This window comes from Schistocerca piceifrons, chromosome 3 (assembly GCF_021461385.2).
Source record: "Schistocerca piceifrons isolate TAMUIC-IGC-003096 chromosome 3, iqSchPice1.1, whole genome shotgun sequence".
In the NCBI taxonomy this organism is placed as follows: domain Eukaryota; kingdom Metazoa; phylum Arthropoda; class Insecta; order Orthoptera; family Acrididae; genus Schistocerca; species Schistocerca piceifrons.
In genome coordinates, this window is record NC_060140.1 from 776,911,566 (window position 1) to 776,934,349 (window position 22,784).

Here is a 22,784-nt window from a genome sequence, read left to right on the forward strand (position 1 = left end):
CTTTCTCACTTGACCTTTTCGCTTTGTACCATTTACATCCTCCATCATGCGACGTCACCAGGGCAGACTTCCTCTAGCTTATTGGGCAGCAGCTACCTCACTCCTTTCTGCTGCTTGGTGACTTTAATGCGCACCATCCCCTTTGAGGTTCTCCCAGAACGTGTCTGAGAAGTGCCCTCTTGGCTGACCTCAATCAGCTTAACCTCTGCTGCCTTAACACAGGAGCACTCATGTTCCTTTCAGACTCAAAGCACACCTATTCCCATTTGGACCTATCCTTCTGCACTGCCCAGCTTGCCCATCATCTCGAGTGATCCGTTCTCTGACACGTACTCAAGCGACCATTTCCCATGTGCTATCTGTTTGCTGATTCCTAACGCACGTCCATGAACACCCAAATGGCAGCTCAATTAGTCCGACTGGAGGCTTTACTCTTCCATGGTGACCTTCAATGAACAACATTTACACAATTGTGACCACCAGGTAGAATATATGACAAATGTTATCCTTACCGCTGCAGACTGTTACATTCCTCGCACTTCGTCTTCACCATGCCATGTCCCAGTACCCTGGTGGATTGAGGTGTACCGCAATGCAATTCATGTGCGGACACATGCTCTCTCCGTTTTTAACCATCATCCTACTATAGCAAACTGCATTCATTATAAACAGATGCATGCACAGTGTCGTCGAGTTCTTCAGGATAGGAAAAAAGCAAGCTGGATTTCATTCCTAGTTGTTGTAACAGTTTCACTCCCTCTTCTGTGGTGTGTGCCAACCTCCACTGGCTCTCTGGGACCAAGATCGATTCCCCGATTTCCAGTCTGACAGTAGCAGAAAGTGTCATCGTGGACCCAGCTGCTATCTCCAACACCTTGGGCCACCATTTTGTGGGGATTTTGAACTCCTCCCATTATCAGCCTTCCTCCATCAGAAACGAGCGGAGGAGGCTTGGATGATAACCTTCTCTTCTCAGAATCGTGAGTGCTACAACGCTACCTTTACTATGAGGGAGCTACCCTTGCTCTCACTTCATCCCGATCCTCCGCTCCAGTGCCAGACGACGTTCACATTCAGATGTTGCAGTACCTTTCTCTTGCGGGCAAGCACTTTCTGCTTCATACGTACAACCCCTTTGACTTCAAGCAGCGGCCTGTGTTCGCCTTGGCCGTCATTCGCTTCCTAAGGACACTATTCCCACCTAGCTCTATCGCCTTCAGTTTCATGACCTTCGCATGGAATTTCACCGTAGTACCTTTGTGTGCACTGATGGCTCTTGGACTGACCGTGGTGTCAGGTGTGCTTTCGTCATTGGCACAAACGTTTTTCGGTATTGACTTCTGGAACACTGCTCAGTATTTACAGCAGAGCTCTTCACCCTGTACCAGGCCACGCAGTACATTCGGCGACACAAGCTTTTCAATTGCATCATCTGCTCGGACTCTCTCAGCACCCCTCAAAGCCTCTGTGCGCTGCACACCGTCCATCTCTTAGTGCAATGGGTCCAGGAAAGCTGTCACTTGCTCACTTGTGATTGAGGCACTGTGGCCACTGTCATGTTTATGTGGGTTCTTGGTCACATCGATCTGACAAGAAAGGAGGCTGCTGATGTGGCTGCCAAGGCTGCAGTTCTTGTACCCCAGCCCATTAGTTGTTATTTTCCCTCCAATGATCTCTGTGTTGCCATCTGTCAGGATGTGGTGTCACTTTGGCATCACTACTGGTCTCCCTTCATGGGAACAAGCTCCAGGTTATTGAGCCTCTCCCAGTAGCTTGGCAGATCACCTCTCGGCCCTCTCGCCGCGAAATCATTTTAACTGGGTTATGTATTGGGCACTGTCTCTTTAGCCATCGTCATTTGTCAAGTGGTGCTCCTCCACCACTTTGTGCACAGTTTTTGACTGTCCGCCATTTCCTGACAGAATGCCCTTTTTTCAACCGCTTACGTTCCCATTTGTCTTTGCCATCTGAGTTATTGGCCATTTTAGTGAACAATGCGTGGGCTGTCAACTGTGTTTTACTTTTTATCCATCGTAGCCATATGGTGAAGACAATTTAATTTTTATTTCTGGACTTCCGTTTCTCTACGGCATATTTTATTGACCTTTTTTATTGACCTTTCTCCACATCTCTGTTTTTAGCTGTCTTCTCCTCCATCTATGGGGATTAATGTGTAGTTATTTTTAACTCCTCTCTTTGTCATCATGTTGTACAGTTTAGACATGGGTGTGTATGACCCTAGTTGTTCTTGTGTCCTAAGACAAAACAAAACAAAACTTCATTAAAGATAACTTCATGACTTGGACCCAAGGCCAAGACACTGTATCCTCATTCCTCCACAGTGTCAACACCTTCTTTCCCATCAGTGTAACCTGTATCTCTTCAGCCCAATATGCCACGTACATGGATATTGCCGACCTCCACCTCTCTGTTGGTACCATCCATACTCCTGTACATATCAGGCCCACTAGCTGCCAACAGTACCTGCATTCTGTCAGTTGGCATCCAGTCCATACCAAAACTTGCTCCCATCCACCTGTGGATGGCATATCTTCAATGATAATTCCATTGCTCAGCATGCTTTTATCGAGCAAGGTGGCGCAGTGGTAAGCACACTGAGCTCGCGTTCTGGAGGTCAACGGTTCGAACCCGTGTCCATCCTGATTTAGGTTTTCCATGATTTCCCTAAATCATTGCAGGCAAGTGCCAGAATGGTTCCTTTGAAAGGGAGTGGCCAGTTTTCTCCCCTATCCTTCCGTAATCGGATGGAACCCATGACCGTGCTGTTTGGTCCCCTTCCCAAAATCAACCGACCAGCTTGCTTTAACTGACAGGTTGTACTCCTCTAACTTAGTCAACAAACAGATTTCCTGTGCCATATCCTCAGACTCCATTAATCCTTCCACCATCCCCAAGAACCAGTTGCAAAAGAACACCCATCTCATGACCTAATATCATCTCAGACTAGAGCAACTGTACTATGCCCTTTGCCAGGGCTTTATCTATTATCATGCTCAGAAACGAGGGACATCCTCCCCATGATCCTTCCCATCCCTCCTAAAGTGAAATTATGCTACTCACCCACTATATAACAACCTGGCCCATCCCTATGCCACTCTCTCTCCCAACTTCTTGCCACAGGGGTCATAGTCTTGTGGTAAGACAAGGTGCAAGACCTGCCCAATTCATCCACCCAGGACATCCTGCTCTAGTGATTTCACATGCTTATCTTATCCAATCAGAAGCAACACCACTTGTGAAATCATCCATGTCATTTCTGCATTATGTAGACATGACGACCAATCAGCCGTCTACCGTAATGAATGGCTGCTTTGCAACTTGTGCCATTTGGATCCTCCCCCCCCCCCCCCCTCCCCCCAGCACCATCTTTTCTTAACTATGCAGATGGGAGTTACCCTTATAGTGCTTCCTTCACTCCCATAATATTCCTGGCCTGACCCTTCTCCCACTTCCCACCTCTTTCTCCCTGTACCCATCTATATGCCAAACTGCAGTCCTAGCGTTGTGTGTTCAGCCGGTACAGTGTAGCTGCACGTGTGTGTGTGTGTGTGTGTGTGTGTGTGTGTGTCCTCTACCTCATGTGTAGATAAAGTTTTCATTCTTTTTTGTGTGCCTGCCAGTGACTCAACACTTTTACTATTGTGAGTAATCTCGTTTACTTTCAAATTATTTACATTTTGCCAGAAGTTGCCTCACATATTTATGAAAGATAATGGGCAGATATGTGAAAATGTAAACAGAGAGGAAAAAGAGACCTTCAAAATAAAATGAATTATGTTTGGAAGGAGTGGTAGCATGGGAGAAAAACAGAAAAAAGGAAAACTGTGTAAAAGAGATTGAAAAGAGTGGGGAAAGGGTCAAGAAACTTATGAGAAGAGGCATTATCTATGGAAATACAAGCACAGAGGAAGGGGGAGAGAGAAAAGATGAAGATAAGAGAAGAGGGGCTGGGAAGGTCACCATAGTGATGACAAGCAAGCTGACACATATATAAAAATGCAAGTAGTCAGCAGTAGAAAATATAAAATTTTTTGTCAGATAATCGCTTGGTGTTCTGTGGAGTCAGTTTAAAACCTGTATGTTCCTGTCATCCACTTAAACTTAGCTTCCCTTCTGACTGATGTATTTCCTTCGTTCTGTTCTGCTGCCATGTCGTCGTCGTTGTCTTCTTCTCTCTCTCTCTCTCTCTCTCTCTCTCTCTCTCTCTCTCTCTCTGTGTGTGTGTGTGTGTGTGTGTGTGTGTGTGTGTGTGTGTGTGTGTGTGTGTTTCTTTATCTGCTCTTTCTTGGAGTTTTTACTTTTGCAATCTTGATAAAACTGTGTGACACTGTGGAGCTGTTGGTGCTTTTCACCCCAATAAGAACTGAGTTTTCATTCTTATTCCACTGAATATTTAGCTTGAGCTATGTTCTTATGAGTATCTGATTGACCCTTTGTCATGTATTTGTTACTGATGATGACGTATTACCATCTCTTTACTATTATATTCTTCCTGTTGGTAACTTGTGTTTCTCTTTTAGCTGTCTCATTCTGTGCTTTTGTTTCTTGTTTAGTTTTTCTAGCAATTTTTGTATAATTTTCTATTTTACACTGTTGTAATTTATTTTTGTCATTTCAGTGTATCAGTGCTCTAATGAAAATGTCATCCTTAACATGTCATAAATTAAACATACTAGGCTTTTGTCATTGTTCAGTAAACAGAGTACTCCCTAACATGTTATGTATCAGTTACCTACTGTCTGAATGAGATTTCTCTTTAAGACACAGAGAGATTACAGACATTGGCTTCAAGTGGGCATTGATGGAAATCAATGGGGCACAAGTTGAAAACTTGTGCCTGACCGTATTTGAACTGGGGTCTCCTGCTGACTAGGCAGAAGCTCTGACATCTGAGCCATCAACTCAACAGACTACTAGTGCACACCTCCTGTCACACCCAAATTCTCAACTTATCAACCCACTACTGATGTAGTGGCTCTTGTTCATTATCCTCGTGGCATTTTTGCCAATTCCTGTAAGGTTTTGAGCCTGGTGTGCATCTGCACTGGAGAGATCATTTGCCGTCTTACCTTAATTGTCTGAAAGAACTGAAGTCACATATATGTAGATATCTCATTGTTGCCTCCTTATCTTAGTGCTCTGCATAGACGTAGCAACACGTACAATCTCTCACATGGATGGATAACATTTTTGGAATTCCTATGAAGCTTTTGAATAAATGGGCAAAAATACGCAGGTGTCTAAAGTTGAGTATTGATTTTGTTGATATAATTATTGTATTCTTATTATTCATAGTGGCACAAGCCTATCACACATTACATTCAACATGTGCACCATGCACGCCCCAACACAATTTCCATCTGCCGGCTGTGGCACAAACGACATTCTGGGGTATTTGTAGTGCTGGAGCTGCAGAAGCTTATCTAAGTCAGTCTCAGAGCTCTGACAGTGAATTGATATGGTGTCAGAAAAACACATGTCCTGTTGTAAATCAACAGATGAGAAAGTCCATGGGTATAATGTTGGGAGAAAGCACCACACACCGCAAGGTCCTGCGTTCCCAAGCCATCTTCCAGGAAATGTAATTCAAAAATGTACGCACATCTACGGCATAATGGCTGTACTCTTGACATGTTGGAAGTAAACCTTATGCACACACTCGTGCTGCACAAGCTGTGGTAAAAGAAACTGTTGAAGCAAATCGTGGTACATTGCTCTATTGATGGAGTTTTTGGGGACAAGGAGAATGGGCTGTAGATTTTGTCAATGGATATTCCCATGCAGATATTAACTTTGGGAGGTCTCACTATAATTCCAGGTGCTACACTGGTGGTGCGTCGGCCCAGATGATGCAGTTTGTCAGTTAACCTTTCCATAAGTGGTGAAAGTTGCCTCATTGCTGAACATGATCTCATTGAGGATATTGTAATTTTCATCTGCTTCAGGCAAATCCTTGGCACATGGTCCCACACTCAGCCAAATCCTTGCCATGTAACTAGTGGAGAACTTGCAGTTGGTAACATATTTTTTTCAGTGTGCGTTGCAACACTTTATGTATGGTTGAGCATGGAATGTACAGTTCCACCGATAATCACAGCACAAGTTTTGGATTACATTCAATGGATGTTCTACTGTCTTCAATTCGGTCAGAAGAAGTTAATGGATGGCCTTGTCCATGCTCATTCTCAAAAGTACCAGTGCACTTAACCTTGTTTCTAATTATTGAATTGGTTTATTAGTAGGTCCAGGTTTCTGGAGTCAATGGCAGCTTCTGCAACATCCACATCACGATGGCTGCCCTCTCATGCACACTTAACATAACTCTTATTTAGGTACCTGTAACAACAGAACACATGTTTAGTGATGCCATAAAGAAAATCCATCATTTTCAAAAACAGCTACAGCTTTTACATCTACAGGTATGCCTGCAGTGCACTACCAAGTACATCTTACCCCTACGCCAGCTTTTTCTACAAAATCAATACTTAATTTCTGGACACCAAGTGTTAATATTTTTTTCAGAGCCAAATGTATTTCATCTTAATGTTGTGTATGAACTTTGTTGCAGAAATTGTTCTGTTTCAGTGCAAATGGTCCCGTAAAGGATTCTTGAGGACAAGATGGAATATAAATGGGACAGTATTTGATCTCATAAATATACATTTGTTTCATGATGCGTCAAATTTTATTGCAATGGAATCAGTAAGTATTTATTGTTCTCGTGATTTGTCTTGTCCTTGTTAGAGATTGCTACTACTCAGCTGGACTGTTTTATCAGCACACCTTGGGTACTGCATAAAAAAACAGCTTTTCAGTTCATAAGAAATGTTGGTATCTTTCTGAGCAAGTTAATTTAAAAATTCTGCACTTCTACTTCACTAATGATTGCTTTACGTGAAGTATAACTTTCTTGATTTTTTGCAAGCTTAAATAACATTGATTTATTTGTGGTAAGATACCTTGTTTCAGTGAGTTTCTGTGAAGGTAAAGGTGTGTCACTGATGCTGCAACATAATATGACTTAGAAGTAGTGCTCAAATGAGTTGCAGTAACACATTTATTGCTTGTCATTCCATTTCTGTGTGTTGTAATACAGCAGCTAATAATTCTGACTGTAAACACAAGACAATTTGTCTTTCTTTCTGTTTGTTTGTTTCTTCTTTTTCCTTTCTGAAACATAGCTGTTTGACAGAACTCAAGCCTAATGGTCTGTTGCTCTGCAGCTTTCTTGCAACTGAATTGTGTATTCTGTTTAATATTCAAGCAGTTCTAGCATACAAGGTATGTTGCGAAGTCTGGCGGTAAGTTAATGTTGTGTGTGGTCATTTATTAAATGGAATGCTTTGTCCAGCATAACTAACTGAATAACAGAATTCAGAGTTTTCATTATCATCGTAGATTTTCTGTAAATTAAAAGATAAAAATAAGTGGGGTAAGATGAGATTCACATTGCATAATAATTCACTAGGATGTTATTTTATGGGAGATTTCTCCAGTCACTCATATAACAGGACTCATAATGAGCCATCATAGGAAACTTAAGTAAAAAGAAAATAATTATGTATTTTGTACATACAGTGTAATAGGTATAATTCAGTAGGATGCTTTAACTATTTGTCTCAAGAAGTATCTTTATAATACCATAAAATGAGGTGATCCAATCTGGTGGTGTGAATCTGATCATTTACCTGTTTTTGAACACGTTGATATTAGAGTACAGCATCTTAACAAAAACACTGCAGCTGACCATTATTGTGAATGTTTGAGTGGTTTGTCTGTAACAACCAACAAATGGCACTGTCAGTAGATGTGTAATTAACGTGCTGCACTCGTGAAGTGAATACATCAGTACGAAAACTTCCACTGTCATCGGGTACTTCCAGTGTATAACTGGAAAGTTATAATATTTTTTACTTTCGTATGTATATCTCAGGTGGCTCTTCTACTTTTTTACTGCCTAGACACTATGCATGCGTAATTACAAATTTGTGTTTTTGTAGGGTGAATCCGATTGTAGGCATATACAACAAGATTTTAGGACCAGAATTTCTTCTAAATGCTGTGAAGGCTCTCAAATCAAGAAAATTAAGAATTTTCAAAGTTGCAGAACAAGAAGCAATTCTCTATACAACATTAAATGATGAACTCAGGAACAGATACAAATATAAAAAAGTTGGCTAATCAATGTTAACCAGTAGTGAGGAAAAAATCTGGTCAAAGGAGTATTGTGTTGTGGAAATGGAGGTTTCCTTTGAGAAATAATTATTTTAGACACATCATACAGGCATCTCATAACTGAGCGAGCAGGATGGTTTGAATAATGATTTCACGACAATCACCCTGGTCACCAGTAGAAAAAATGATTTCTGGAAAGAATTAAGGACCTGATAGAGTAAGTGAAATGTAGGGAAGGCAAAGGGAACAGTTACCCTAGAAACAGCGAGTGATTATCTTAAGAACCCTGAAGTGGCATTGAGTGATGTTTCTCTCTTCAACATTATAAACTACGGTGAGATCAACTTTTGTGATGCTCCTGGTCAAATTAAAGTAATAGTGAAGTGAGGCACAAGACTTCATGAAAAGATTGTGGATAGTTCTTTGTCAAGCACTTATAACAGTGACTGCAGATGGCACAGTCCTACATGTGCTATATGCTGAATGGTGAAATTTTGTGAACTGTCAGGCCTCATCCCAAAATTGGTGGGGAAGGGCGGCAGACTAATACGTTATAAACTGCTCCACATGTGGGGACTGCCTTCATCCCCATCCATGAGATTTGCATGCTGACTTTTCGTCAGGGTTCTGATGACCATGATGTTGAATGCCCACTCAACCCAAATCATCACAGCACAGTCCTTCCACAATACACAGTTTATATGCAAAACATCTGTATGATACTTGGACTGGAGGAGGTTAAAGTGCTGCAGGATACGAAGTGGTTGGGTTGACCTAACAATGATTGAATCATATTTTATACAGATTACCTTCTTGGTATGTCCGGCATTCAAAGAGATCAAAAGTAATTACAGGTGACATGATTAAAGTATGCCAGGAACACAACATTCAGTTTTTACTTCTACCACCTAACTCTACTCATTTGTGCCGGCCATCTGATGTGGCCTTCTTAGGCCTGTAAAACTTGTCCGGAGTAATCTGCTAGATGACTGGAAAAGGAAGGACAAAGGGTTAGTAGCAAAATCCAATTTCCGTACATTGTTGAAAGGAACATTTGAAAAGATAGCTTTCACTTGTAAATCTTACGCTATATCTGGATTTGGAAAAGCAGGAATTTTTTCTTTCTGTCCCTATAAAGTCATTTAACAGATTCCAGAAGAAACAGATACATGTGACACTGACTCACCAGAAGTTTCTGGGACAGCAGCCTTCCAAATGCAGTTTAAACAGGTTCACTCTAATGAAAGAAAAGAAGTACCATGTTGTGCAAAGTGCTACTGTTAACTCCAGGAAAAGGTATTTTTGGCAGGGACTTTAGTGACAGTGGTGAAAGCAGGGAATCTCTAGTTTTTGATTCTGATTCTATCTCCAGAACATCTAGCAGCAATGTAGAAAAGCTTGAGTCAAATGAAAATGAAGGAATGGGCAAGCACAAAGGTGAAAAAGGTGAAGATTGATTTATTTATTTGTTTGTTTGCTGTACACACAACAATCGGTTTTCGGATGTTGTTGTAGATTTTAGTTCACGAATACAAAGGTTTAGTTAACATGCATAAGTGCACTCATTGATATAAATAGTGAGTCAGAAATTATCATTTTTGTTTCAAAAACAAACTTATGATGCATACACTGTTATAGAAAGGGATATTAAGACTTGAAATCTTCTACTGAAAAACAGCTTTTCTCCATTGATAAATGTTCTAGTTTATTGTTTAATGGGTTTAAATTAGTTGTCTTGATGCCAGATGGTAGTCTGTTGTAAAAGGTATATGGACTACAGCAGGGATGGCCAAGAACGCGGCACGTGTGCATGCACATGTGCCGAGCTTTCACACGCATGCGGATCGCTCCCTTCCAATGTCACATGTCCCCCACTATCACACCAGCTGACTGCGCATGCGTGGAACTATGAACACGCCGCATGCGACAGTGCATTCACGTAAAGAATACCACCCTGCTAGCATGTGGTTTAGTCTCATATTACAACATTTGATAATATTAAGCTCTGTACAACACATCATGTTGAGCAATATTGTATCTTTGGTGGCTGTTGGTACACCTACAAAAAAAATAACAATAACGCTGGGTTTGAAACTGCATTACACCAACAATATCATGCTTCTCACATCGTCACTCGTAAAATTCTTACAACATTTAAGCTGAGATATAGAAACGGATGTAAAAGTAGTCTACAGCATGCAGTATGATGTGGAATAAGTGATTCCAACTACATGTGAAACAAGTAGATTTTATTATCTGGAACTACTGTACAGAATTTGCAATAACTACAATTCTCAACAAAACATATGACTAATACAACAAAATTATCACCATTAATTTAATTATTTTTGGTTCGCTGTAGGCTTAATAAAGTTCATATCCGTCAAAAACTGATGGCACATGGATAAACGTAGACAGTTTCTCGCATTTTTGTCACTCAGATTGCCACGTAATTGTGACTTATTTAGTTTCATAATCGAAAAAAACCTTTCACACACATATGTTGATCCAAACATTGATATAACTTTTGCAGCCTCATTGTGGAGAGGGGGAAACTCTTCCCGAGGAAAACCTTCATAAAAAAATTTGTCCTTTAAATGGGAATTACACTGCAGATAGATCAATTCCATTTGCAAATGCACTGGGGCACTTTCAACTGAAACAGCAAAGGGTCTAGAAAATAGTTCAAGAACAGATGTCAGGCTGGCAGTGTCCTGAAAATGTTTACAAAATTGTGCCTGTAGTTCCTCCAACACAGAAACTAATTCGTCAGAAGTTGCGTTTTCTCTGACTTTAGAGAGTGTAGGGAAATGGGCGGTATTCTTTGTCATGAGTTGTTCCTTCCACAATGCGAGTTTCTTATTAAATGCATCCACTTTTTTCATCAGATCAGAAATCAGCTCCTTCTCACCGTGCAAAGTCTTATTGAGAGCATTCAAGTGTGCAGTCAGATCAACTGAAAAGGCGAGGTCTGCAATCCATTTTGGATCTTCTAATTTTGACTCTGCCTTTCCTTTTTTCCTTCAGGAGCTCAACAATAGCGAGTCTTAAATTGAAAAATCTCTCGAGGCACGACCCTCGACTTAACCAACGTATTTCCCAGTGGTAAATAACATCTCCGTACTCTTCATTCAGTTTCATGAGAAACTGTTGAAACTGACGGTGTACTAAGCCATGCGACTTCAAAAAATTTACTATGGTCACTACGAACTTCATCACGTGCTCCAAATTTGCATATTTAGCACAAAGAGCTTCTTGGTGTACAAAACAATGATTCCGTACAAATCTTGCGTCGATCGTCCTAGTTTTTTACGCAACAATGCTACCATCCTTTTTTGAGCCCTCGAATTGCTGGCGCTCCATCTGTGGTGACTGAAACTAACATATTCCAGTTCAGGTCAATGGCTTCAACTGCCTCTTCAACTGCTTTTAGTAAGTCGGTACCCCTCATTGTGTCTTTCATTGGTACTAAATCTAACAGTTCTTCGGTCACGTGCAAATTTGTGTCGACTCCACGAACATAAATCGCTAGTTGTGCTGTGTCCGAAATGTCGGTCGACTCATCCAAAGCAGTCGAGAATGCAATAAACTTGCAGGCACTATCAATTAATTGCCTGTAGACATCCGCTATTGTCTGTCTGGGAAGACTAATTTCACTAAACCTCTTTACTTGCAGTGGCGTCAAGAGTTCCGCCACCTCATCAATACACTCCTTTGATGAAATCACCATCACTGAAAGGCTTATTCGCTCTTGCAATTTTGAGCGCTATTTTGTAGCTTGCTCTTAAAGACAGGTTCGGTTGCAGGCTAAAAAAAAGGAAACAAAAATTGAGTGAACTCTAAATTTGAATTCTAACGACAAATATGTACGAATACAAACATCAGAAACACAAAGATTTGTAAGGGGTACTCACATTCGGTCCATCTCGCTGCATAACACTACGTCTTCTTAATTCCGCCAACTTGTTTGATCTATCAGCCCCAACTAAATCATTAAGTTCTTTGTGTGTGGTGTTATAATGCCTTTCTATTGCAAATTTGCGGTGCCCGGCGAGTATGCGACTGCATAATAGACATTGAGAATTTTCATCTCCTCTTCGAAAAAATATTGCAATTCCCATTCAGCTCTGCAGGCTCGTGGTGTTGTGTCACTACCCCGCCTCTTTGTGTGTGTGTGTTCCATTGCAAACAACCACTGTACAGTACTTATAAACTTCCTACGAATCGCTAACAAATAACAAGGAATAAACATGGCTGCCACTACAAATCAACTAACGCACCCTATGCCGGATGAAAAGATGTCACATCGCACAGCTAGTCTAATGTCGCGCCGTGCCGAGCAGTGCCGCGAAAGACCGAGGAAAGCCGAGTAGTGGCGAGGCGGACCGAGCCCTGGACGGCACGCATGCAGCACATCTGTACACGTGTGCAGTTTGGCATGCCGTGGCCGTCCCTGGACTGCAGTCTGCAGACTTACTTCCTCCCCTTTGCAATTCTGTCAACATTTTTCCCTTCCCCATGCTCTGTACCTATGTATATTACTTTTTGTTACATTATATTCAGGATTTGGTGGTTTCACAAACATTATTGCATGAAGGATATACATAGAGTAATTGGTTAGTATTTTGTATTTTCTGAAGATTTCTGTACAAGGCTCTCTTCTGTTTACCTCAGCTACCACTCTCACTACCTTTTTTTCGTAGTCTGATGAACCTGTCTATACAGACAGCTGGTGCTCCACCCCATATCTCAGTACCATTGTGAAGATGGGGGTGTACCACTGTAAAGTATATTTGTCTCAAACTATCATGGTCCAAGAAGGCTGAGACCCATTTCACTAGATACACATTTGTACTGATTACCTTACAAATATGGTCTACGTGTTCTTTCCATGACAGGTGTTTGTCAACAGTTATACCCAAAAATTTGTGTGTGTTTATGTAGTTAAGGGCCAGTGGAGATGTAAATTGATACTATTTGTGTTCTGATAACTAAGCATAAATTGCATTGTCACTGTCTTCTCTTTATTTACAAGTAGCTTATTTGCAGTAAGACAACTTGACAGAAAATTATAATTGATTTCAGTACTGTTTGCAGTAGTTTGCGTATCATGGTCCCAGCGGACAAAATATGTGAGATCAGCATAGATTGCAATCTTGCAGTTTTGAGGTTCAGTTAAATCATTCTGTTTCTTGTATATGTTAATAAGGCCCACTACAGTGAAGTACCTTGTGAGATGATTTGGTTGTTACCAACTGTTCATTCCTTTTATAAGTTAACCTGACAAATTTCTGCAATAAAATTGTGTGATTCACAGTGTCAAAAGCCTTACTCATATCCAGGAACATGCCTTTTACCTTGTCTCCTTCATTCAGCTTGTTTAATATTTCATGTATAAAAGTTGCTACTGCTGTTACAGTAGCTCTTCCTCTTCTAAAACCAGGTTGTAGATTGTTGAATAGATTCTTTGATGAAGCATACCTCAAAGTGATTTAATACTACTTTCTCTAGTAATTTCAAAAGCTCTGAATTAAATGATATTTCCTATAGTTTTTCGTGTCAGTTTTTATTCCCTTCTTTCAGTGATTTTCAAAAGATAGGGAATTCTCCATGGCAGAGGGGTAGATATTTATTAGATGTGTCAGAGGCTTCACTAATTCTCCTTGACTTTCCTTCAGCAGCTTCAGCATGTCATCCCAGCCACAAGTCATTTCAGCTTGAAGTCTTGAAATGAATGGAAAAAGATTGACTAGTATTTGTAATGTTTAAATTGGTTGCCCAGTCATGTGTTTAATTTGTGTCAGTTGTACTAAACATCTGTACGAATCTCTCTCACATTTTGTTTTCGGTCATTTGTTCTACCTTTGTTGTCTTTTAGTATCATGCCGATGTGTTCATTTGGTTGCTGTTTCCCATATTCTTTATACATAATGTTCTAGGATGTTTTACTAATACAAGTTGAGTTGCTTATTTGATAGGCATATTTATGAGCTTTAAGTTGGTCAAGGAATCTCTGTATTTTTTTTCTGATCAGTTTATATTTTGTGAAATAGTACTGTATCATAGTGTCTCTGAAGAGTATATAACTGTCTTTCATGTTATTTCTCAGTTCAGTGATTTGAGAAGATAAATTCTCAGCTTTGTAATTAATAGCTTTGTTTACTTGTTTTACTGAAGGACATGTTTCATTTAAAATTTTATTGAATAGTTTATAGAAATTTTCCCATTTATTATCATTGTAAACTGGTTCCCATTTTTCACTGCGTAATGCCCTCTTAAGTTTATTATAATTACATTTTTCTGTATGCATAAATGTATCACTTTTAATTGTATCCACAGTCCCAAAATCAATTTCCATGGTAAGGGCTCTTTGGGCAGATGTATATAGTTTTCTATAGTGGTTATGCGTATGTTATCATTGTCATGTTTGTGAGAATGTGTTCATTGCATATCTGTGTTTCTACTGTAATTCTTGTAGGTTCTGAGTTTGTGATAACAATTAAACATTGAAGTAAGTCAACATGACTCAAATAATTATTGCTATTATTTAAAGAGTCTGTGTTGATGTCTCAAACAAACAGGACATGGCTTTTATACACTGATGTATTCATTCACCAGCAGGTCCCCGGTACAGTTGGAAAAATTCAGTACTGCTTCCAGATGACCTATACAGATCTGCTATAATCAGGCTGTTGTTCCCTAGTTCTAAAGTTATTGCTGCAATCTCAAGTACCATTTCTTCACTCAGATCATCAATCCACTTGACTTTTTCACATGCTGTACCATTTCTGCTATAAATACCTATACCTCCCTCGCTGTGCCTTTATATGTACAAGTTTATGAGTTCATAATTTCTTAGCCTGTATCCATATGCTTCTTCTTCCTTGCAACCTTATTCACTCACTATGAAGAAATGTGGTTTTGATTCATTTAGGTTTATGTGATGTGCTCTGTCTTATTCATTATATGTTGAAAATTCTGGTATGCAACGGTTAATTTGCTACATTTTTCTCTAAAAAAGGCATCCCTGTTACCTTTGTATTGATAATTTTGTGTAACTCATCTTCCTCCGCGATAATTTTGCTTATTTCCTCATGCAAAAGTTTCTTGCCTTCGAAATTCTGTTGCATCCCATGTTTGATACGTAGGCATTTGTCCATTTTACCTATATCCACTATTCTACATTTTCTGAATGAAGCACACATCTGTTTGATCTTAATGGTCATTTTTCGTTCCTCTCTGTTGACACACGAGTTATATATTAGATCATGCCTGTGAGGTAGTGTTGTAACTATGTATTGTGCTCAGAGATTTGTTAGCTTCTAAGAACACCTCCAGGATTGTTAAGGAATTTTGTGCTTCGCTTCTTAAAAAACATGCATTTTCATCTTCCATTTTTCCTGTAGGTTGACGTTGGTGACCTTTTTCATACTTGCACCTGGTTTTACTTTTCCCACTGCTTGGAAGTATTTGTTATTGTCCTGTAAAATACTCACAACTTTCTGCCATAGCTGTCCGTTAAGAAAAGAACACTGTACCTTTTTTGTGGCAGATTCTTGATTGTGTCGTCACTGTGCCTAGCTGTTGTTTCGTTTGTTCTACCACTGCATTGGTTACAAACTTCGTTGCCATCACACTTCACACATTCATGTTCATCACTGTTTCAGTAGTAATTGCAGTCCACTTACTTGGAAGAGTTTCACAATCATCTGGAAATGTACACAATTTTTGTAGCAATAACGGTTTCCAACACTTTTTAGACATAAATTTTGCATGTTCATATTTGGAACAGTTTGGTTATCACGTGAAAGTGTACACGATCTTAAAGATAGCTCACACTTTTCAGATGTAAGTTTTTTCATATCACTCATTAGGAAATTGTTAGTTGAAGACTACTTACATGATTATTTAACTTTTTGGTTTCATCGCTACAATTTGTACGCATACTGCTTTCACCAGTATATCTTCCCCCCCTCCCCCGCACAAACACGATGTGTGTCTATCCAAACTGTCATCCGGTAATGGCCAAGAATTCAATAAAAATGATTTCGCCGTAGTGAAATTTCCTTTGAAAGGAAGATTATCAATTTTATCAATAATAAAACTTAAAGTCTACAATGACAATTTTTGAGAAAGAAAGTTCTTGATGATACTTATTTTGTCTTTTTGGGAACAGAAGATGCAACTGAGGTAGAAAGAACATGAATTATTAAAAAATTGTGCCAGAACATAGAAGATGAAATAAATATATATTTGAAGGGGTAGATGATTATGATACTGATTAAATATCTTTCATGTTGATAGTGTCATAGATTTATTGTAATTGAAACGTGTTTGTCAACTTTCCTGCAAATACAAGAGTTTTTATAGCAATTTTTTGAAATTTAATGTGCCTTTGAAAACTTTTTTACGCTAGAAAATGTAATTTATTGTTGTAAATACACTGTTATAGTTTTTAAAATTCAAAATAGTGGTCAGATTCTCTAAACTGGAAGTCTGATTGTTTTTGCAGGCAAAATAAGTTAGTGATTGGTTTCACCCCGCCTTGCAAGGTGAAACCAATCAACAATTAAATTAAAATAATAAGTGCAGTTACAAATTAAGAATAAATTAATATGTGAATATGCCATCATGAGAATTGTACAGTTAATGCTTTAAAATTGTATTGCAATATCACTATTATAAATGGACGATAGTTTAAAAAAACTGCTGGTTTTCATCAGATTCACCCAGGCTTGAGGCACATCTCTAATCTCCCTTGAAAACTACTTCCCTAATTTCATTACCTAATGGAACATACTGTTATGTGTTGTTAGATTTTTCTTGTCCCTATGTATTTTGTCTTATTCTTCCTCTGTGATTGTAAGTGGAATGGCTTGTGAAATAATGAGTAATATGTGTGCATTACTTTACGTTGGGTGTATTAATGTGGTCTAACTAAGATTCTCAATTCTTAAACATGTCTGTTCAGTGAACCCTTCCTTCCTGTTGTTCTTCTTAAGCTGTTTAATGTGACTTGAAATTATTTTCAGTGTTCCTCACATTAGTGGAATGTGTTGGTACACATTCATGACAGGATAATGGAAGTAAGATGCTGACTACTGTTGCCATTACGATATGTCCCCTTACATTCACAGAAACAGAAATCATTTTTGAATATTGTACTCTGATGAAGCAGTGTACAATAATCATTGACAAGTTCCCTGGAACTGACACAACTCAATATTGCCTTTGTAGACCAACAAATTATGCAAAACGGTAAATGAAGGATATTAGATGTTAAGAACGTACAATAATTACTAGTTTCCAGAACATGCTTCCTTATATGTTAATTATTCTGTACCAAAGGAAAAGTCCATCAAGAAAAGTAATAAATTTTGAAACAGAAATGTTTGCCAGTATCTGGCAAAATGTGTAGCACTGGCTGTGGAGACATAAAAGTAAAAGTGACACACTATCTTGCTTCCAGATCTAATTATTTTTCCTCAAGGAAGATAGGGATAGTTTTGGGAAGGTGTAAAAAGGGAGGTTAAATCATTCATCTCCAGTATGATCAGGTTTGAAGTATATATTTTACAAAGGCAGCTGGATGCTATTGAGTAAGATAGCTATATTTCAACACTGACACAGTATCCATAAGCATATGGTAACATTGCTAAGTTCATCCACAATGAGAGTGGCACATTCACTTTGAAAGCCTCTGCCCAACTAAGGTAACCTCTTGCTTAGTGGAGGAGATAAACATTAGTTGTGATGAGATCAGGCAAAGTGTCATCCAACTTTCTTAAAAAAAATAATAAGTTCAAGTGTACATCGACCACAAAACAACTCACTGTATTTAGGGTTGTCGCTATTCGTTCATGGTTTGAATTTTAAGAACAACAAAATATTACTTTTGTAAGAACAGTGTTTAGAAACCCGCTTGATAGGTAAACCAGAGAGCACACAGGATAATTTTAAGGTTGTGGATGGGTCCGTAAATAGTTACTGTGGGTTGCACAATCAAACTCACAATTTTATTTTCTAAGGACCACTTATTTACATATTGGCTTAAAAGATCATGACTAAACAATATGGCAGAAGGCCTAGCTTAAGAAAACTTGATGCTTTCCGGGCTGAAGACCTCCCAAACCCACAGCAAACACAAGAACAGCTGAAGGCCTGGCTTGGAAATCAAAAGCAATTAAAGGTAGGAGGTAAATTTTTTTCTTAACAAAACATGCAATGAAAAACAATTAATGGCTGACGGCCTACACTACACATCTGTAGGACAACTATAATTGAGGCACATTAAAAAAAAAAAAAAAAAAATTCGAAGCAAGAAAATTTCCTTTTAAACTTACAACAGAACGGCCGAAGCCTGATTAACTTATTGCACGGCTGAAGGCCACAAACAAATTTGAAACAACAGCTGAAGGCCTGAACAAGAAGTCAGATAAATAATTTAGAATAAACCCCTTGCTTCTAATTAAAAATTTTCCTTTAGTGAATACACATGGCTGAAGGCCTTATTAAGGGGTTCACGCAAATCCTCGGCTGAAGGCCACACATAACACATGGAATAACTAACGGCTTAGGGCCTGGATTACAGACAATTTTAGATAGACCAATTTCTAAGAATAAAAAAAAAATTGTAAACAAAAGCAATCAATGCGATAAATATTTAACTTAATATGGCTGAAGGCCTTTATGTAAAACTTAAAAAAAAACTGAATTAATACACAGCCAAAGGCCTCTCACAATACTTCAACTAAAATGAAAATCACAATTTAAAACCAACAGAACAAGTGGTGCTCAGAACTGTTCCAATGGTCAGCCTGGGAGGGTAGCTCAAACGTAAGGTGAGGTGAGACAGGCAGAGTTGAAGTTAGGTAATCGAATGGCAACCCAAAGTAGGGACAGCCGAAGGACCGACCAACAATTTAACAAATTCCCTTCTGTCTGACCAATGGCACAACGATGGAGAATATTCGCCAAGGACGAGAATACAAATAGCACTACACTAATCACCAGGGCAGGTAACTGGAGCATTAAAGGCAACAGGGCAGAAAACACCGCTGGTGCACTTCACTGATAAGTAACAGTCAAATTAATAATTAGTCACAACACAGGAAGACGGCTGCAAGGTTTCGCCGACTCCAATACATCATACGATGCTGCTAGCCTGAACGGCCAAGGGGGCAGCAACCAGCAAATGAACAAAGAGATGTCACAATAGTTGAGGTTACATAACAGATTAACTTCAGCGTCCAGGTTCAGTGGGCAATGAACTTGTTGCTCTCGCAGCTAGCACCTCATGATCTGACAGCGCATGCGCACTACCAGTGGCCCCGGCCTAGCCTTGCACTGCGGAGACTTGCTTGCTGCTCTATCCCGACAGACCCACTCAATCCAGCACGCAGACAGCATTAAAATAACTGCTCAGTCAAACCACACAAGCCACACATGGTTCCGCGAAAACACTTCCACAAACAACTCGATCAGTACTAAAACCAGTCACTGTGGAACAACAAGAACAAATCGCAAGTCAACACACACAGATAACCTACAAGTGGTCGGCAACCAAATACACGTCGTCCAATGAGACGACCAACTGAACGACCAACTAAGGTCATTCCCACTCAAGTCGTGTGTCGGCAACAGTCGGGCGAGTCGTGGCTGTCTGCACCTCACCCTTGTTCCATCCCGATGCCCTTCAGACAGGCGACGTACCGGAGATACTGGCTTGGACCCTACCATGCAGAGGGAACACCGGCCCATTGGCCAGATGACATCTCTGCACAAGAAAGGAACCAACCAAAGTCCCGCAAGATGACCAATCAAAGAGGCCCAGAAGCTGTCAGAAGACCAAATACATGTCGCCCAGCGAGTCGACCAACCAATGGTCAACCCCGCTCAAGACTCCTTGCATCGGACAATGCACGTGTTTCGCCAGCAGTCGGGTGAACGCTGGCTGTCCGGACCACACTGCTACTCCGTAACCTACTGAACTCACCGTTCACCATGACGGAAATATAGTACGACAGTGCTCTTATCGATAGCGCTGCTCCTGCCACTCACAGGCAGGCAGGCCTGCAACTTAGTGACACCAAAATCACTTCCCACCCTGTTGCTCGTGCACCATCTACTTCAGGAGCAACCCCCCCCCCCCCCCCCCCCCCAACCATCAGGGACATCCGTCCCCACTTCTAAGCCAGAGAATCGTACAACTTCTTCAGCTCCTCTCACTAGGAAGGGGTACCTTGGGTCACTCCCTTCCCAGGTTTCTGCTAGTGGGAAAGATGACATCCGCCAGTGGCTGAAGAGCCCAAAAGCAGCTGGTCTTAGGGCTTCACGCTCATCCTCAGTCCCGGAGACTGCATCAGTGAAGTCCTCCCAGTCAGGGAAACCCAAGGAGCAACGAGAGAAATCCAAAAAGAAGATCCCCAAGACCAAGGGAATTGCTGTGGCACCCGCACCACTGCTACCTACAAGTTCTGTGTCTGTGGATGAGGTGGGGATTCTGGCATCCACTGAGGACCTAGATCTCATTGGACCCTCAGACACAGTGGATATAGACTGCTCAGGCAATAAGTCGGTGGCAGCAGGTGACCCTGAGGTGTAAAGTGCCTCATTGAATGCTCCATGCCTTCCCAGACTCACGATGACGTCATCCTCCAGTGGAATTGCGGCAGTTTTTTCCACCACCTGGCTGAGATACAGCAAGTGTTAAGCTTTACACCTGCTTTCTGCATTGCCCTCCAGGAAACGTGGCTCCCGGCAATGCGGGCCCCTGCCCTCCACAGCTATAAAGACTATTACAGTAACTGTAGCAACTATAATCAAGTGTCAGGTGGAGTTTGTGTTTATGTCCTAAACTCAGTCTGTAGTGAAACTGTGTCCCTTCAAACCCCTCTTGAAGCTGTGGCTGTCAGAATAAGCATGGCACAGGAAATAACTGTCTGCAGTGTATATCTTCGTCCAGATGGTGCAGTATCCCTGAATGTATTAGCTGCACTGATTGATCAACTCCTTAAACCTTTCCTACTTTTGGGAGATTTTAACACCCATAACCCCTTGTGAGGTGGCACCGTGCTTACTGACCATGTCAGAGATGTCGAAACTTTGCTGTCTCAGTTTGACCTCTGCCTCTTAAATACTGGGGCCACCACACATTTCATTGTGGCTTATGGTAGTTACTTGGCCATTGATTTATCAGTCTGCATCCCAGTACTTCTCCCATCTATCTACTGGAGAGCACATTACGACCTGTGTGGTAGTGACCACTTCCCCATCTTCCTGTCACTGCCCCGGCATCAGGCCCATGGATGCCTGTCCAGTTGGGCTTTATACAAGGCAGACTGGGAAACTTTCAGCTGTGCTGTCACCGTTGAATCTCCCCCACATGGTAACATCGATGTGATTGTTGAGTGGGTGACTACAACAATTGTTTCTGCAGCAGAAAACGCGATCCCTTGTTCTGTAGGGTGCCTCCGGCAAAAGGCAGTCCCTTGGTGGTAGCCAGAAGTCACTGAAGCAATTAAGGAGCATTGGCAAGTTCTACAGCGGCATAAGTGGCACCCTTCCCTGGAGCACCTCATAGACTTTAAACGGCTCCGTGCCCACGTTCGCCATCTTACCAAAGGGTGGAAGCAGGAGTGTTGGGAGAGATATATCTTGACTATTGGGTGCCAACTTCACTTTCCCAAATCTGGACGAAGATAAGAGGTCTTTTTGGGTACCAGACACCAACAGGTGTCCCTGGTATTAACATCAATGGCATGTTATCTACTGATACAAACGCGATTGCTGAGCGCTTTGCTGAGCGCTTTGCTGAGCGCTTTGCTCGAGCCTCTCCATCGGATAACTATCCCCCAGCCTTTTACACTCTCAAACGGCGGCTGTAAGGGAAAGTCCTCTCGTTCACAACATGCCACAGTGAATCCTATAATGCCCATTTACAGAGTGGGAGCCCCTCAGTGCCCTAGCACGTTGCTCCAACACAGCTCCTGGGCCAGATTGGATCCAGAGTCAGATGATTAAACATGTCTCATCTGATTACAAGCAACACCTCCTTATCTTCAACCAGATCTGCTGCGATGGCATCTCTCCATCGCAATGGCGGGAGAGTACCATCATTCCGGTGCTGAAACTTGGCAAAAACCTGCTTGGTGTGGATAGCTATCAGCCCATCAGCCTCACCAACGTTCTGTGTAAGCTGCTGGAACATAAGGTGTGTCGGCGGTTGGGTTTGGTCCTGGAGTCACTTGGTGTACTGGCTCCATGTCAGGGCGGCATCCGCCAGGGTCGCTCTACCACTGATAATCTTGTCCCTCAAGTCTGCCATCCGAACAGCCTTTTCCAGATGCCAACACCTTGTTGCCATCTTTCTTGATTTACGAAAAGCGCATGACATGCCCTGGCAACATCATATTTTTGCCATTTGCCATATTATACGAGTGGGGTCTCCGAAGCCCGCTCCCAATTTTTATCCAGAATTTCATGTTGCTTCGTACTCTCCGTGTCCAAATAGGTGCCTCCCAAAGTTCCTCCCATATCCAGGAGAATGGGGTCCTGCAGGGCTCTGTATTGAGAGTGTCTCTATTTTC

At 41.0% G+C, this 22,784-nt stretch overlaps 1 protein-coding gene across 6 annotated transcripts in view; it reads left to right on the forward strand.

The window, feature by feature from the left end:
- Positions 1-22,784, forward strand: part of LOC124787685 (inositol polyphosphate-5-phosphatase A) — a 330,769-nt gene that overhangs the window by 124,127 nt on the left and 183,858 nt on the right. For all 6 annotated transcript variants that reach the window (XM_047254512.1, XM_047254513.1, XM_047254509.1 and 3 more), the window contains one exon: positions 6,607-6,723. In XM_047254512.1, the coding sequence (XP_047110468.1) occupies positions 6,607-6,723 (117 nt within the window). The remainder of the gene's footprint in view (positions 1-6,606; positions 6,724-22,784) is intronic.